Source organism: Acartia tonsa, chromosome 4, assembly GCF_053477335.1.
Source record: "Acartia tonsa isolate MP-2025a chromosome 4, ASM5347733v1, whole genome shotgun sequence".
NCBI classification, from domain to species: Eukaryota; Metazoa; Arthropoda; class Copepoda; order Calanoida; family Acartiidae; genus Acartia; species Acartia tonsa.
Genome location: NC_137263.1, coordinates 29,694,890 through 29,711,460, shown reverse-complemented (window position 1 = coordinate 29,711,460; position 16,571 = coordinate 29,694,890). Strand labels below are relative to the sequence as shown.

At 30.5% G+C, this 16,571-nt stretch overlaps 3 protein-coding genes across 3 annotated transcripts in view; all 3 read right to left on the bottom strand.

The window, feature by feature from the left end:
- Nucleotides 1–16,571, bottom strand: part of LOC145316710 (4-hydroxy-2-oxoglutarate aldolase, mitochondrial-like) — a 97,930-nt gene that overhangs the window by 50,270 nt on the left and 31,089 nt on the right. The gene's annotated exons all lie outside the window — the stretch shown is intronic.
- The window catches only part of LOC145316722 (guanine nucleotide-binding protein subunit gamma-1-like), a 116,387-nt gene that overhangs the window by 90,930 nt on the left and 8,886 nt on the right, over nt 1–16,571 (bottom strand). The window lies entirely within an intron of this gene.
- On the bottom strand, nt 448–14,589 carry LOC145316690 (opioid-binding protein/cell adhesion molecule homolog). Its single transcript, XM_080157386.1, has 12 exons — nt 14,035–14,589; nt 12,117–12,236; nt 11,300–11,425; nt 7,858–7,909; nt 7,159–7,431; nt 5,950–6,005; nt 5,021–5,220; nt 4,181–4,331; nt 3,318–3,398; nt 2,404–2,463; nt 1,223–1,295; nt 448–861 (listed from the first exon to the last, which is right to left on the bottom strand). Exons 1-12 carry the CDS (start codon nt 14,104–14,106, stop codon nt 734–736), a joined length of 1,392 nt encoding a protein of 463 aa, XP_080013512.1. The 5' UTR covers nt 14,107–14,589; the 3' UTR covers nt 448–733.

Sequence of the window (16,571 nt, the reverse complement as noted above, 5' to 3'; positions counted from 1 at the left end):
GTATTGATCCTCCTTGATTTTTCCAAGGGGTTGGATGCACAACCCTTGTGCACGCCTCTGGTTTTAAGTAAAGATACTTCTGAATTTAATCTTTCTATCATTAAAAAAGCATTAGGATAAGTAACTGATAACAATAAATTTTTAAAAAAAATTATTCTTCTCTAATAAATATCAAATATTTCTCTAAAAAGAAATTTTCTGCGTATTTTGTTCTTTTCAGTTCAACACAGGAATATAGAGGGAATAAAACTTTACATTTTATTTGTAAGATAATCTTGGTATTTTCATTCAAAGTGGCTTGTTGAGCACCGAAAACCCCTCCCTCCTTATTCTGATCAAGATAGTAAATAAGGGGGGGGGGGAGCTTAGTTTTTGGTTTGTTTCATTATTACTTTAGTTCAGGCTGGGTTAGGTTTTATTGTATTCCGGAAAGCCCCACAGGGTTACACATAGGAAAAAACTACCCCTCCTTTTTTACACTTTATTTAAAATTATGCATTGAGGGGGGGGGGGGGGAGTGCCAAATAACCCCAACTGTTTGTTTAAAATTTCATCCTTGATCGCCACAATGAATTGAATCTGTTGAATTTTAAGTATTAAAATGCCAGGCTCCATATCCCTAATTCCTGGTCAAACAAGAATACAAAAAAAAGAAAATACAAAAATTCATTTTTTTCTCACAAATTGATAACAAACATAGAAAATATTTAACAATTGTTACATGATTTGTTATTCAGAAAGTTATTCTATAGGTTAGCATATAGTTGAAAGCAATGACAAGGATGTAAATTTTATGTAATAGAATGTTAGTATTTGCTTCAGAAGTCCAAGAACTTTTCTCTAGAAGTTGAACTGATGACCCTGAAATAAAATTTAATAATTTGGAAGCTGAAGTCAGGTTGTTGAGCAGTTTCTCTAGAGTAGGTCGGTCAGTTTGTGATGCATCTTTATAGGCACAAGATATTATGAAATTAATGTTTTAGGCCAAGACATTTCCTCTGCTTCAACTACAAATGTCCTGTGGCTAACATAGGAGGAGAGTTACAAATTGTAACGTCATTAATTATGCAGCGCTTCGGGCCGATATTCAATCACACTACATTCTCATCATTAGACAATTTCATTAATTTGTCCCTTTGCTGTTTGCGAGTTGAAAAACTATGCGGAAATGAATTCACACAATATATACATACATAAGATAAAATATGGGGTGTAATTTAACCTGTCTTTGATGGATTTAAAGTTGAGAATTTATGCCTGCCACTTGCTTCACTCCAACCAAACTCATTTCTGGCCTAAAGGTTTACAGATTATTATTAACATATATTTTTTTTATATCTTTGTTTAGTTGAAAAAGTCGCAGATCAAATAAAAAATATATTTAAACAAGAATAACAACATCCATAAAAGCATCCACAAACGAACAAACACACTTGTAGAGTATTAGAACTTATTGAAGAGAACATTAATGCGCGGCTTGTATTAATAGTAGAAAAACGTTATGCACACCGTTAGAATCGTCATGAACTCTAGTTTTTGGACATATAAAAACCATTCATGTGCTATGTATAGTAAAGGAGCTACGTGGTAAAATGTTAAAATTTTCTTAACACTTTTCAACATTTCTCACATTTTTTAACGTAGATCCTAAACTACAAATAGCACTTTATAATAGTACATTTATTTTTAGAAACTAGAGTTTATGACGATTCTAACAATATGCATGACGTTTTTCTACTATTAAAACAAGCCGCGCAATTTGAATTTTAAAAATGTGCACATTTTTTCCACAACCTTAAATCCGTAAATCTTCAAAAATAAGGCCTTTGGAAAAACCGGTTTTTGAGGCATAAGTTATTGAAAAAATAACTTTCAAATATTTGAAACATAAATGTCCAAGAATAGGTTTTCCAAATATATAAAGCATTTTATATAATTGTTTTATTTTCTATGCATAATTAAGAATTCAAAAAAGACGTTTCTATTGAAACACCCTGTATTAAATACAGGATAGTGTAAAAGACAGAATTAAATCTTTTTATAATCTTATAGAGAGATACTTCGCTTATAATACCTTTTTGTCCTAGGAATTATGATTTCAAAAATCAAATAAATTGGATAATAAGTTGTTATCAAAAAAGTTAAAAATCAATGAGTCTTAAAGGAACATACGATCATACCTAGTTGTCATAGAAATCATCATGCAGTTCGAAATATTTAGGATAATTCCAACATGCAAAATAAGGGCTATCTGATACGCACAGTTGGAACAACCCTAATTATAGAAAAGTTTTAATAATAAAATCATCTTTTTTTCCAATGCAACGGTAAAACCAGCATAAAACTACTGTCTTTAAATTTTTATTATTTGTCCAAGGAAACGTAAATAATATATAAATCTACCTGAACAATACATTCATATCTGGTGTCAGGAAGAAGGTTCTGTAAAGTCCATTCCATTTTCTAAAAAAAAAAGTATCGAGAATAATGTAAAAAATGCAGGAAGGGAGAGGACCTTGGGCTGTTTATTAAAGTAGACCCCAAAGGTTTTTTTTAATAACGTTTTGTTATTTTTTGGCTTAAAAACTTCTATTGAATTTTGATTAGTTGGTTCATTAAGTTTAGTGTCCAAACGTTTTAACCACTATTTGTAATCTAAAGTGGGGTAATTTTATGTATCACCATAGGGGATGTACATTAATTTATCAGCCATTGTCTTATCCTTTAGATCCTTGCATAAATACAATATAAATATTGGTATGTATGGTTTTAAAAACTGATGGACAGAAGGCTATGTTAATGATGTACATTTGTCGTATATTTAGCTAGTTAAAGAAAAATGTAAATTTTTGGGATCAATTCCTTTAATCAAAGAATTGCCTCTTTTTTCTTTTACGTAGTAAAAATTTACTAAAAGTAATGTAATTTTCAGATATATTTTTGCATGTCAAGAATCTGATAGATTTTATGACATTTCCCTTGCATATATGGTTAAAATGTTGGTTTCAAATAGCAGAATATTAAAATGTTATTCCTGGTACGAAGTATCAATAAAAATAAATTTTCATTGACAGTTCCGTTTCTTATTTTTTATGAATCTTTTCTTCTATTATGAGGAAAGTTCATTCTATCCATTTTTACCCCCCACCTTGCTTAAACCCTCTTCCTAGCTTATTACTTTGGTAAATAACATAAAAAAACACATAATGCTTAAGCACAAGATTCCTCTATGTATTTTGGGTCAATCCCACAATATTTAGGTTACTTCTACGCCGGCACCTTTAGACAGATAATCATCCTTGTTTGTAATAGTTTACCTTAACTGTGGAGGATGTTTGCTGTTGTCCTGGAATTATTACATTCGTCCAGTCATTTGTTATACTTCGATCTGACGATTCCTTAAACATTTTTAATAAATTCAATCTTTCTTAAATATAGGGGGCATTATTCAAATGCATAGTAGCTTATATTCCAGGTATTCTAGAATATTAACTATTTCTAGTATCTTTAGTATAGTAGCCTATATACTATATTCTAGAATATTGCCTAGTCTAATATTTCTAGTATACCAGGAGTAATATTCTATTTATGTAGTAGCAATTTTTCTAGTATTCTAGAATATTAACTAGTGTATCTAATATTTCTAGTATCTATAGTATGCCCTGGGTAATAGTCTATATAGAAGCCTATATTCTAGTGTTCTAGAATATTACCTAGTGAATCTACTATTTCTAGTATTTCTAGCATACCTGGGGTAATAGTCTATATAGTAGCCTATAATCTAGTGTTCTAGAATTTTACCTAGTGTATCTAATATTTCTAGTATCTATAGTATGCCCTGGGTAATAGTCTATATAGAAATCTATATTCTAGTGTTCTAGAATATTACCTAGTGTATCTACTATTTCTAGTATTTCTAGCATACCTGGGGTAATAGTCTATATAGTAGCCTATAATCTAGTGTTCTAGAATTTTACCTAGTGTATCTAATATTTCTAGTATCTATAGTATGCCCTGGGTAATAGTCTATATAGAAATCTATATTCTAGTGTTCTAGAATATTACCTAGTGTATCTACTATTTCTAGTATTTCTAGCATACCTGGGGTAATAGTCTATATAGTAGCCTATAATCTAGTGTTCTAGAATTTTACCTAGAGTATCTACTATTTCTAGCATACCTGGGGTAATAGTCTATATAGTAGCCTATATTCGAGTATTCTAGAATGGCTGACTAAGGTCCATATTAGCGTATGTTTTCTTCTAGTAGATAAAGACATGTCAGATCTCACATTGACAGGGCCTGGTCGTCCATGCACCTCTATGTAGGTCCTTAAAAAAAATATACGTCTCTATATTAAATTATTGCGGCTTATAGCAGGATGCCCTAACCCCGCGGGACTACTCTGTACCTAATATAACCCAACATGACCTAAAGTAAAACACAAATACACAATCCTATATTAGTCATGATAGAATCATCCTATTGATTATAATTAATGTTTTATTTTAACATAAGTTCTATGCTGTTATTTACTGGTCAAAATATCTGTCACTTATATTCATATTTACAGAAAAAAATACAATGAAATAGAATTATTTTTCTACAGTTGAATATGAATTAATTTGATAGCTCCCTTGCTGAACAAAATAGAGAAATAAAATAAAACTATGCAACAATAAATTGCATAGAATTGTACAAGTGAGAATTTTATTGTTTACATAATTGTGTTGTCTTGAATAGTAATGGTTTAATTAACATTATAACTCAATTCATGTCAAGAGCATTCTTTCAAAATAAAAATAAGATATCTTTCAAAATAAGTTATAACAAAAATTATATCATAAATTTATTTCCATTTGAATACACTTTTTGTATTGTTTAAGGCAATAATTTTAGTTCAATTTTGGTGCTTTTTCCTACTTTTAATACTAAAGTCAAACGCCATGAATAGAAGAAACAAATTTTCAAAGATTTTTTTTTCAAAATTACTTTAAAATACATTTAAAAAAATTCCTACTTTTTGGTTCCCAAAGAATTTTGAGCGACACATGTATAATTTCCCATTTGTGAGGCCTTGAGTTCGGCCATGGTGAGTGTATGTATCCTGCCCACAGAGTTGAACCTGAACCCCTCGTGCCTGGGGAGGGCACTGTCTCCCTGGAACTGCCAGGTCACCTGGGGCAGAGGCTCGCCGTCAACAATGCAGGTCAAAACTACCTGCAATGGTAAACTAAGATAAATATTAATTTAATACCTGTAAAAACTTTCTATCGAAAGGCAATAAATAGGGATTATGTCGACTACATGGCTTTTATAAGAAGTGGTCACTGTTGACAAAGTATTTACATGTTATTCTTAAAATAAATGTTTTACAACATTTACGTCAACTAGGTTGCCTTAAGAAAATTAGACCTGACTAGAATTAGTAAGAAATAAGAAATAATGCAATATTCTAAGAGAAACTGTTAATTTTGACATGCGAAACATTGGGATAAAATAGTTTTTCTTCAAAGATACCAACCCTTGTCCCTCTAAAGACCTTCCTGAGAAATACTAAAATACTTCGCCCCTGGGGAAAGGCGAAGGAGGTGAGGAAAATAGCCTAACCACCAAAATACATTCATATAGCTCCCCTGAAAAGTACAATCAATTGGGACATGTTTCCGAGATTTTTAGCTTCGAAAAAATTTTACTCAACCCAGGTACCATTTTCAATTTTACTTTTAAAAAGAAAAAGTAACAAATGGAAGTGGGGGGGGGGGGGAGAATTCATTTTATTCTATTGGCGATTTCTCTAATAACCCTTCCCATGGGCCTATGAGAAGATACGTTGTAAAGCGGAGAAGGATCAGATAATGTCTGTCTGATTATTTGATACAGATAGACATCATGTTACTTTTATGTAAGGATTATTATAAAAAAATCTAAATTGAATTAAGAATTAACCTTTTGATTAATACCAGTGCTGATACTATCCTCTTCAACTCCTAACACAGGCGGATCTAAATTTTATAATCTTGATTAATACCAGTGCTGATACTATCCTCTTTAACTCCTAACACAGGAGGATCTAAATTTTATAATCTTGATTAATACCAGTGCTGATACTCTCCTCTTCAACTCCTAACACAGGCGGATCTAAATTTTTCAATTATTGATATTTAAAACTATTTTGATTCAGGTCCATAATTTTTTTAACGCAGCTGCGTTGTTAATAAGTTATTTTCTCGTATTCATTCGAATACGGTGGATAGGAACCGGTTCTCATCTATACGAAAAAACTATGTCTAGCATCGTATTATATCCAGCTTTCTACGAATATAAAAATGTACAATCATAAGATTAAAACTGGTTTTAATCTTATAATTGTACATTCTAAATCCGCGGAAAGCCGTTTATAATTTGATGAAAGAAATAACTATTCTAGTTCGTCCATTCGAACATAATTTTAATTTGAACTAGTTTTAATAGATTCTACTAAGTAAAAATAGCCTGCAATAATGTAAAATTTAACAAAATGCTCAAATTACCCTCTCCCCCACGGCAAAGTACACGCGTGTGGATATTAGTCAAACTAATTTTAAAGCGAAGGATCGAACACTAACTTTACTAACTTTCTAGGGGCGTAGCCATTAGTTTTAAATATTTTGAAATTATCTCTCTACTTATAACTATCATTGTTCATATTTTCATTATTTTGTTACAAAATTTCTTTATAAACAATGTTGTTAAATATTTAATATACATAAATCTCTATTGAAAATTATTTATTATCATTTCATTGACGACAATTATTAAACACTAAAATTTTTAAATAAAAAATCATCATTTTATAATTTTATTTGATTAGTGTGAAGTCCCCTGCTATTAGTAATATTCAATGTTACTCATAATGTTGAAAAAATGTCCACCAGTCGTCATCACAGTTTTAAAGTTGTAAAGATACATGAAGTCGCTGATATTGACAGATGTGAGAAAAAAAATTATATGTGCGAGAATAACTAACAGACCTAATGATAGATTAGAATAAGCAGCAATTTGTGAAGAAAAAACAAGCGCAACATGTAACCATGAAACGCATAGCAGAGAGACAGACAATGTGAGTGACCCTAAGCTTTATAGGACACTCTTTGTGTATAAGGAACTTGAACTTACATTGAACAACAACTTGTGTACTAGCGACAGCCGCAGGAGATATTCCATTATCCGCTCTGCATGTATACATGCCACCAGCACTGGACATGACACCCTCCAGGCGGACACAGCCCTCGCCACACTTGGCCGAGCCTGGCCGCACCACTGCACCATCCCTGCTCCATGTTACATTGGGGCGGGGGTTACCGGTGGTGTTGCACAACAGGTCCAGGTTCATACCCTCAGTTATGATGACTCTACCATCTCCAGGGAGTGAAACGATCGACGGAGGCACTAAATTCATCAGATTTTAAATTCATAAAGAAAAGTACAACGAGATTAGCTTAAATCTATAAAAAAATCGTTATGGCCAACTAAAAGCTTTTATTTTAAAGTATAATGAATCCAGTAAGTAATTACGAAATAAAACTATATTTGATGAAATGACAAACTGTTTATACGACAGACAGGTATAATTTATTAATAGTGAACAAACAAATATGCATTTTTTCCCTTCAAAGTGCCTTGCGAGTTTTTTTTTTTTTTTTAAAAGGGGGGGTGTCATATTCTTACACCCTGCGGAGGGATTACTTTTTATTTTTTTGTGTTAGACACGAACGCCGAATATGCTTCAGTCAGCGACAGATAAACACTACAGAGCTATTACGAACAATCATTCACATTTCACTTTTTTGTTAAAATTATAATATACAAAATTACCTAAAATATCCAAAAAGAATGAGGCTGATACTAGCTCACCAATGAGAGAAACCTGAAAATATGCAAATTTAATTGACAAGTAGACACCTTCTCAAATATTAATATCTAACTTTTCATTCTAAATATAAATTTATTTTCTAAAATCCGAGTTTTCTACATTTAGGATCATATCGTCTGTCTGCCCGTCCTTAACGAAAAGAAAGCGAAGAAACTTTATAATTATTAATGGATACACATATTATTATTTAGATATTACAACAGATTTCATATTCTCTCATAAAGTGAAACTCGTATTGGGCTAAAATAACAATTGGGACTTACAGAGTAGCATTTGTTACTTAAAATTGCCTCAAAATTTAACCAAACTTTGCTTATTCTAATAAAATGAAAAATTTAAAACAAAGTAATATATTCCCGATAAGAGCCAATTATTGCGATTTATATCAGGATTTATACCAATTATTCAGTAAAAATAAACTTTTAAAAATTACAAGTTGAAGAGAAAACCATTATCTTTAAACTAATATATATCAAATTTATAACTTATAACTCAGTAAATATAACTGGTTAAACAAAAGCAAAATTTATTCTACCCAATCTTTTAAGCATTTCGTTGATAAATTTTAATGTTTTATGTCAAATGGTATATTACAATTATATAAGGATATTATTACTGACATCTAGTACATGTCGATGGTAAGACTAAAATTATCCACTGCGTCATACTAAAGACGTTAAAAATTGTACCTATTATTGTTATGTCTGGCACGTGAAACTAATAATAAGAGTAGGGTGAATGCATTGGCTCACATACAGGCGCAACTCATTACCGTACATAGTTAGGACATCCAGACAAAGGCCGTGCAATCAAAGGGTTGATTGTCTCTGGGTTGTTACTTAACCTACGTTTCTTTATTAGGTTTTAGATTAATACATCCCTTTACAAGCGGATGATGCCCTTGGATTCTCTAGATGATCAATTGGAATCGAAGACGAATCCCGCCCCAATGAGGTAGTTATAGGATTTAAATTATGACAACAGTCTTGTCATAACCAGAGAAAACAGCACCTAATTATGTAATAAAACCTTTGTTCCAACAATGAAGATGCTAATTCTTTCAGATTTTATTTCTGTTTCTTGGGCTAAATATTAAAACTTCACAGACATTTTGAGTCAAGTATTAATGAAAATAAAAAAAAACATTATGTTTATATTGAATATTCCACTTTATATTCAGCACCAAACAAACTTTATTTAACAAGTATGACAACATCCATATAGATGAAGGTCGCAAAGCTGATTAAGTAGGAAATACGTATAGAGTAGCAGCACTTGTTGATGTAAAACTATTTTGAGACAAAATTTTAGAGAAGCTACGTTCAAAAAGACACCCATTTGTACAATGAATCAATCAATATTACTATTCCAATATGTGTGAAATACGATTTAAAAAAGATATAAAATGTTACTTATTAGCTCTCTAGTAATGTCTTTCAGAAATCCTCATGCGAGTTTTGAAGTCAATCTATAGTATCCAGCTTTCTAAAATTACCGAGCAGAGCTATCTGTTACATACTGACGGACATACAGACAGACTCTTGATAAAGAAAAGCTGTACTTTAACAATCTCGCAGCAACTATATTCATATTTTTCCAGAGTTAGTGAAAGTTTCAACTTAAAACATAAAAACAATTCCCAAAGGAGGAGAAAAATCAAATTTGTATTATGGAGAAAGTTTTGTGTTCTCTGGTGGGAGGGTAAGGGGAGGTGGCAGGAAGGCTGTAAGGGGGGGGGGGGGCAAGAGGGCAGGCTGACAGCTGGGCGGTGGCAAACAAAAATAATCTTGATTATGTGGTAGACCAAAGTAAACCTTATAAGACCATAGGCTTAGTTCTTTACCTTGAACGTAAAACAAGGAAGGCAATGTTCATAACATGATCAAGAAATTTTTTTAAAATGAATCTACAACTATAAACTTAATCCATTCAAATTAAGTGAATTGTTTACACACCTACCCCCTCATTTACCTCCACCCCGCCCCTCTCTATACCCAAACTCATACAAGTTTAGAGATAATGCAACATTTATCATTTTCATTTCTAATAGTAATTAATATTGACATGATTAGCTTTTAATGAGAAGGAATGATTATGTATTGAGATCTAGCCAGAGGATAACTAACATCTCATTTTACCTAAACATCGGATCAAGTCCAAATACGGCTGACCATCATATGTGTATTATTTTAAAAATAGACATTAAAACATAAAATGACAGAAAGTGCGCGGCTTACGTTAACTTGAAACAAACTTCGATTTTGCGAGTCTATGCAAGCTGAAGCTGTGCAGTCAGCCGTTTTTTAGGCTTTAAATTGCTAAAAGAATACCTTCCTTCGTATTTCGGATCTGATCCAAAAGATCAAAGTTAGTTTCAAGTAGGCTCTAGGCTTAATAAACAAATTTAAGGCTTTTGACTTCAGGAAATATCATGTCTTAATTAGGTATACCATGTTTTTAAAATTTAATAATCAAGGATGGTTTATGCCTTTTTCTAAATTTTATCTTATTATAAATTTTCATCATTATTTGTAAAAGAGTCTAAAAATAAGATATAAAAGTATGTAAATCTCCAACTTTAAAAAAAATATTTCTTGAAACTAATGTTCATATCTCCTCTATTTACAATTGTAAAACATTACTTTCAATGCTACAATTTAAAAAAAAGGTTTAGTTCAATTAAAGTATCCAAAAAGAACAAAAAATGGTATATATTTAAAGGAAGTTGTAAAAATCATTTAAAGACTAAAAATCACCAATGAACATCATATAGAATATAAAATAATGCTTGAATCTAAATAAATGTAAATCAAAACTCGATAGCTTATCCTTTCCCCCCAGCTTAAGATCCTTTTAGCATCCTTTTCATAAACTTTTAACTAGGAATCTCAAACACTATAGAATAGGGGGGGAAGAGTTTATTTCCTACATTATATTTAGAATAATTTTAAAAAACATTTTCAAAATATGCCAAAACATTTAAACAACATTTTCAAAATATGCCAAAAAAATTAAATATATTTTTCGCAAACAATATATACTTTGCTTTAGTGTTTATAAAGATATGGATTGACAAAAATAAGTATATTCTATCCCTTTAACATTGACAGAACTAGGCATGATACAATATTATATACTTCAGTAAGATTCTTTTTTTAAAGTGTCACTTTAGGGTATTTTACTTTCAGCCTTAATCACGGCCCCCCTCCTCATCTCTTCCAAGAAATAATTTTACTCATCCCTTTAAAGTATTCCACGATGAGGGGTGCATTACACTCCGCCCAAATTATTTTAGGTTAAGTTGGAAAATGTTAGTTTACAACTTTTTGCTTCCATCCCTTTTTTCCAGTTTGTACGCCTATGCATGTAGAAAAATTAATTTACCTGACAGACATACTCATTTGAGTCAGCAGGAGTTGTATTTGTTAGTGATAGTGTACTCCCCTCATCCGTGTACGTCAAGCTCATACGCGAGTCAGCTGTTATCAATATATTTCTTGTTGCTAATACCTACAAGTAATTATTAATCGTTAATGATGGATCTTCTGTATCTTAAAATCAAATTAGTTATGTGCCACTTCATGTATAGACGTCCATACTTCCTTGAACGACAAACTTCATCAACTTAAAATCTTAAGACAAAGATACACCAATTTTTAATCATAAGAACAAAAAGACACCATCCTACTTGGACAAACAGACATCCTACTACTTTGAAAACGTTTGTAATCATCTATTGCTTTTAGATAAAAATAATAAGTAAATGTATTCGAGTATAAAGCTGTAAAATTTGCATTGATTACAAGAGAAGGATGAGAAATAAGGACTATAACGGAGCAAAGATTTTTTTGCAGAAAAATTAATAACAAAAGAATGAAGCCAAGTGTTAATACAAAAATTATTCTTAGCTAGGGCGTTACAATTAAGGTATAAGGCATAACCAACAAGTGGAATAAATCTTAAATAATTTTTGGGGGGCAAATGGAGAGGTCGTCAATTTTACTATATGTTGCCCCCAAACGACAGCTGAAAACAACAAATAAGTTTCGTGATTTTTAAAAATTAATTTCGTTTATGTTATTAACTTGTCACAATTGCATGACAAGACTAACATAACCAATCTATTCAAGTATGTAGACCTGTACAAATGTACAAAACTCGTATCTAATTGTAGAGTAGCTTAGCTGTGATGGAACCTTACCTCATATCCTCTCCTCCAAACAATATTGTTCTTGGCAACGTCATTATCTAATTTACAGGTAAAGTTGACTGAACTGCCAGCTGATACGCTAATGTTCCCCTCGTCAGCCAATAGAATGCTCTAGAAGAATAGATTTTAAAATAATGTTTTAGTACAGCTTGTCTATAAATAGAGTAAGGTATTTAAAGTTTATGGCATGAAAAAATGTATAGTTTTTATGAAACCTTATAATTTTGTGACTTTTTTTTACATTATAAAAAAAACATCAAATATACATTCCATCATTTCTGCTCTTGATATTTAAGACCTAATTGGTATTACTCATTGAGTCATTATATTAGGTAGCTTTTTTAACGTCATTTTCTGTTTTAGCCTTTATGATGCGGTGCGTTTTATCCGATATTCAAATCTTACATCCGAGAAAAAGCTAACGTCTATGGTCATTTACTGTTTTATAATTATTCAAATTTTAATATTTAAATTCTGAATTCTTGAATTTCTTGAAATATTAAATATAAGCTTCGTCACTTTAATTAAATAATTTTGCATGCTACATACAATAACCCTTTATTTCCTAAATACGCCCTTTCTTTTCATTTGCTTGGCATATTTTCCATAGAAAAATATAGAATGAAACAGGCTTATAAAATTTTATAAAAAATTCGTTATTAGCTACATAGGGTAAATGCCATAGAGAGAGAGGACAATGGGCTGTTTCTTATCCTAGTCTCCAAAGTTTTATAATAAAGACTTTTTCTTATTCGTTGGCTTAAAAACTTTGGGAACTTCAGTGAATTTGGATTAATTGTTTCATTAAGTTGAGTGTTCCCAAGTTTCAACCACTAAATTCAATTCACAGAAGGGGTAATTTTGTGTATCATCATGTACATTGATTTATCGGATTTATCTTATTTCTTTAGATACCTGGTAAATGAAGGGAGGGTAAATTTTACAGGTACTTTATTTACAAGGTATACTGCTCTGTACACAGGTAAACTTACTAAGCTGCTACTTTGTTATTGCTGCGCACACACTAGTCTTTGTTTAATGTTCATATATAAATATATATATAGTTTATATTTGTAAAATGAATATAAATTTATCAACAAAATTATTTAAAATTAAATAAAACTCTGGGCTTAAGAAAGGTTTGTCTAATATGTTCATCTTTTACTCTTTAAAAAACTAAAATTTCTAATTGACGAAAAATTTTGATTTGAACTGTTTTTTCTCACCAAAATAACTTTGTGGATTGTTTAATGGGATTTGCATGACCTACATTTTAATATGAATTAGATACAAAACTTTAGTACCCAATGTAATTCATAAAAATATGAAATTTTGACACCTTCTCTCTTCTCCTCCTGTTTTTATATGATGACAAATAGTAAAACTTTCTTTTCCCAACTTGACTATCAATTTTTTCCCTGTTGACTCTAACCTTTCAGAGCAATGCAGCTTCTTATAAACTATGTCATGTTCGTCTCTCCGGGTGTATAAAGAAGCTGACTATATGGAAAAATATGAGTAAATGACGTTTCTAAAACGTTGGTATTAGATATTAGAAAATAACAATAAATTTATAAAAATTATGCTATGATCTGTTTTTTTTGAAAAATAGTTTTACCTTATTATTTGTAAGTTTCATATGCATGTAGTAGTGTAAAAATTTTAAAAAAAATTTAACATAATAAAGTTTGTTTAAACTAAGAAGTCAATATAAAATTAAAGAAGCAGCTTAGACTATTCTGCATTTTCAAAATTTTCAGCTTACTTACCTAACATTGGCTTTTATTCTGCTTTTAAATTTTTCTAGAATTACAAAATTTTGAATATGAGTATAAATTTTTTAAAAACCTGGGCTGTGCTACTTATAATACTGTTCATCCTTGTTGGTATAAAGATTTAGTTGTTATACCTGTAAAGGATTAGTGAGACCACCACATTGTCCCAACCAGGTAAACAGGACACCAGCACAAAACATCAACATCCTCCAGCTAATATTTTCACACAGATAATATATTGATACAGGGACAATCTTTTCACAGTTTTTCACTCACACACACACACACTCAATATTTCTTTTATACTTGAAATTTTATCATTTTATAAATGTGTGTGTGCTGTATATTTGTGTAAATGTCCACTTTGTTTGATAAATATAAAGAGGATATAAGAAAGGTTTATCTTCCTATTTTTCAAGTTGTTCAAACTATAGTTTAATCCTGTCTTGTGATGAAACTTGTAAAGAAGTTTGTCTGTGTGTAATCATATATATGTATAACATATATTTTAAATGTATGTATAGAATATAATGAAGAATTTCAGTAATGAAATGCTAAACTTGAGGTGTAAGACAAAGTTTACGGAAAGTAGGTTGTCTATATTCTAAACTACACTCACTAATCCAATCTTTTATCACAATTTTAGCAATTTTGCTAATTCATACATTTTCAATTCCATTTTTATTTCTGAAAAAAAATAAAAATCAAATTAGTTAATAATCTTATTTTTTTGGTAAATAAAATGAAGGTCTTTTTATCTGGATAAAAACTAATCTGCCTTTAACAGCAATTAACATAAACCGAATTATGTTGTAATGTTGGGAAAACTTTTTTTTTCTTTATAACAATTATTTTCTTCTGTCCTAAAAGTTGAAGACAAAATTGATTTTCTAGTGATGAAACATTTCGCCATACATATTTCTAAGGTGTTAAAATTTAATATTACCTTCCGATGGGCCAAGTTCCTATAAGATTTTATAGACTAGCCTAAGCGTTAGGGTTTCCTTAACCCTACATAGATATTAAGGTTAGACTTGGAAAAACCCATACTGCTAGATTAGCCTATGAATGTAATATGATTTAGCTAAATTTTTTACTGCAACCGAATAGCAGAACGAGTTAAATGATTAAAAATCGCTGAACACCTATCCTTTTCTCCAATACTGAGCAACTCTTATTAAATGTTGTCATCTAATTTTTTCTCAAAACTTTAAAATTACATAAACTAATTAAAAGCTAAATGTCTAAATGTGTAAGTGAAACCCTTCTGTGTTAATCCAAACATTCATTGTCAAATGGATGAATTCAAAATACAGTTTTTATAACAAAATACGCAATAACGCATAGAGTTAGAATTATTCAAATTAAAATAAAAAAGTTTTTAAACCACATTAAATGCTGTTCTAATGGGATTTTGAATCGTGATGAAATTTTCATATTTGCTGTACAGCTGCAGCTATAAATGCTTGACTGCACTAATATCAGCTGAACTGCATAACATTTCTTACATTTTCATAAAACACTTTCATTTAACTTAATTTCATGTGAAAAATTGTATTCTAAAAATATTGAAGATGTTTGAAAGGTTTAACCTAAAGGGGTGATTAACTATAAGTATTTCACAGGAAAATAAAATGATTCTAAGAAATATTAAAATCAGTTATCAAATCATTTTTTACAAGAAACTGAAATTTTGTTGTTTTACATCATAATCATGCAAATTTTCAATATTTTTTGTTCATACTGAATCAAATTATGGCGCAATCTAAAAAAATATTTGAAACTCATGAAATACACTGAAAAATTCAAAGAAAATAAAAAAAAATTTCGATTGAAGTAAGATAGCAACCAATCATTTTTAGATCTGTTTAATACTAAAAAATGTATGAACAAGTCCTTTTTGCAATTGACAAGGGCTCGTCAATTTTATTGGCAATACGCAGTCGCCTGTATGTATGTCAACAATCTGCAGCCACAGCATTTTATTTAGACATTTTGCAGCTGCTCTTTATAAACAAAGGATCAGTGATTAGGATATTTACACTTTGTTAGAGAGTGCTTTTATTTTATAAAATCCGACAATAAACAAAGAAATTACATTTATTAAGAAAGAAAACTATTTTTTCTGTATACACTAGAACTCCAATTAAGCTGGAGTAAATTTAGTCTTTGCCTCCCATAAATCAGGATTTACTTAATCTTGCCAAAAATAAAAGAATGTAAAAGTCTAAAACTGTTTTGGTGATAAGAACCAATAGAGATCAAATAGAATTGTCAACATAAATGTAACAAAACTTTTAAAACCATGAATTAAGAGAAGATAAAAAAGGTCTTCAAATTTATTACAATTAAAATTACAAAAATTAATAGGTGTGCATTAGCAATGAAACAGGCGGAAGTTATTTCCTATGGTAAACTTATCTTCAAGAATTTTATCAACCCCCCCCCCCCCCTCCCCCAACAAAAAATGTTATCTGGTGGGTTTTAGAAGGGGTTTACATATAAATCCTAGCAGAAAGGGAAACAACTTTATGTATGGTTCATAAAGTTAAGATAAATTACCTCTCTTAATGTTATAATGTTATGGCTGAATAGAGACTTTTCACTTCTGCAAACTTTTAACAAAACATACTGAGATTTATAGCATTTAAAATGGGGTTACCGTCTTAAT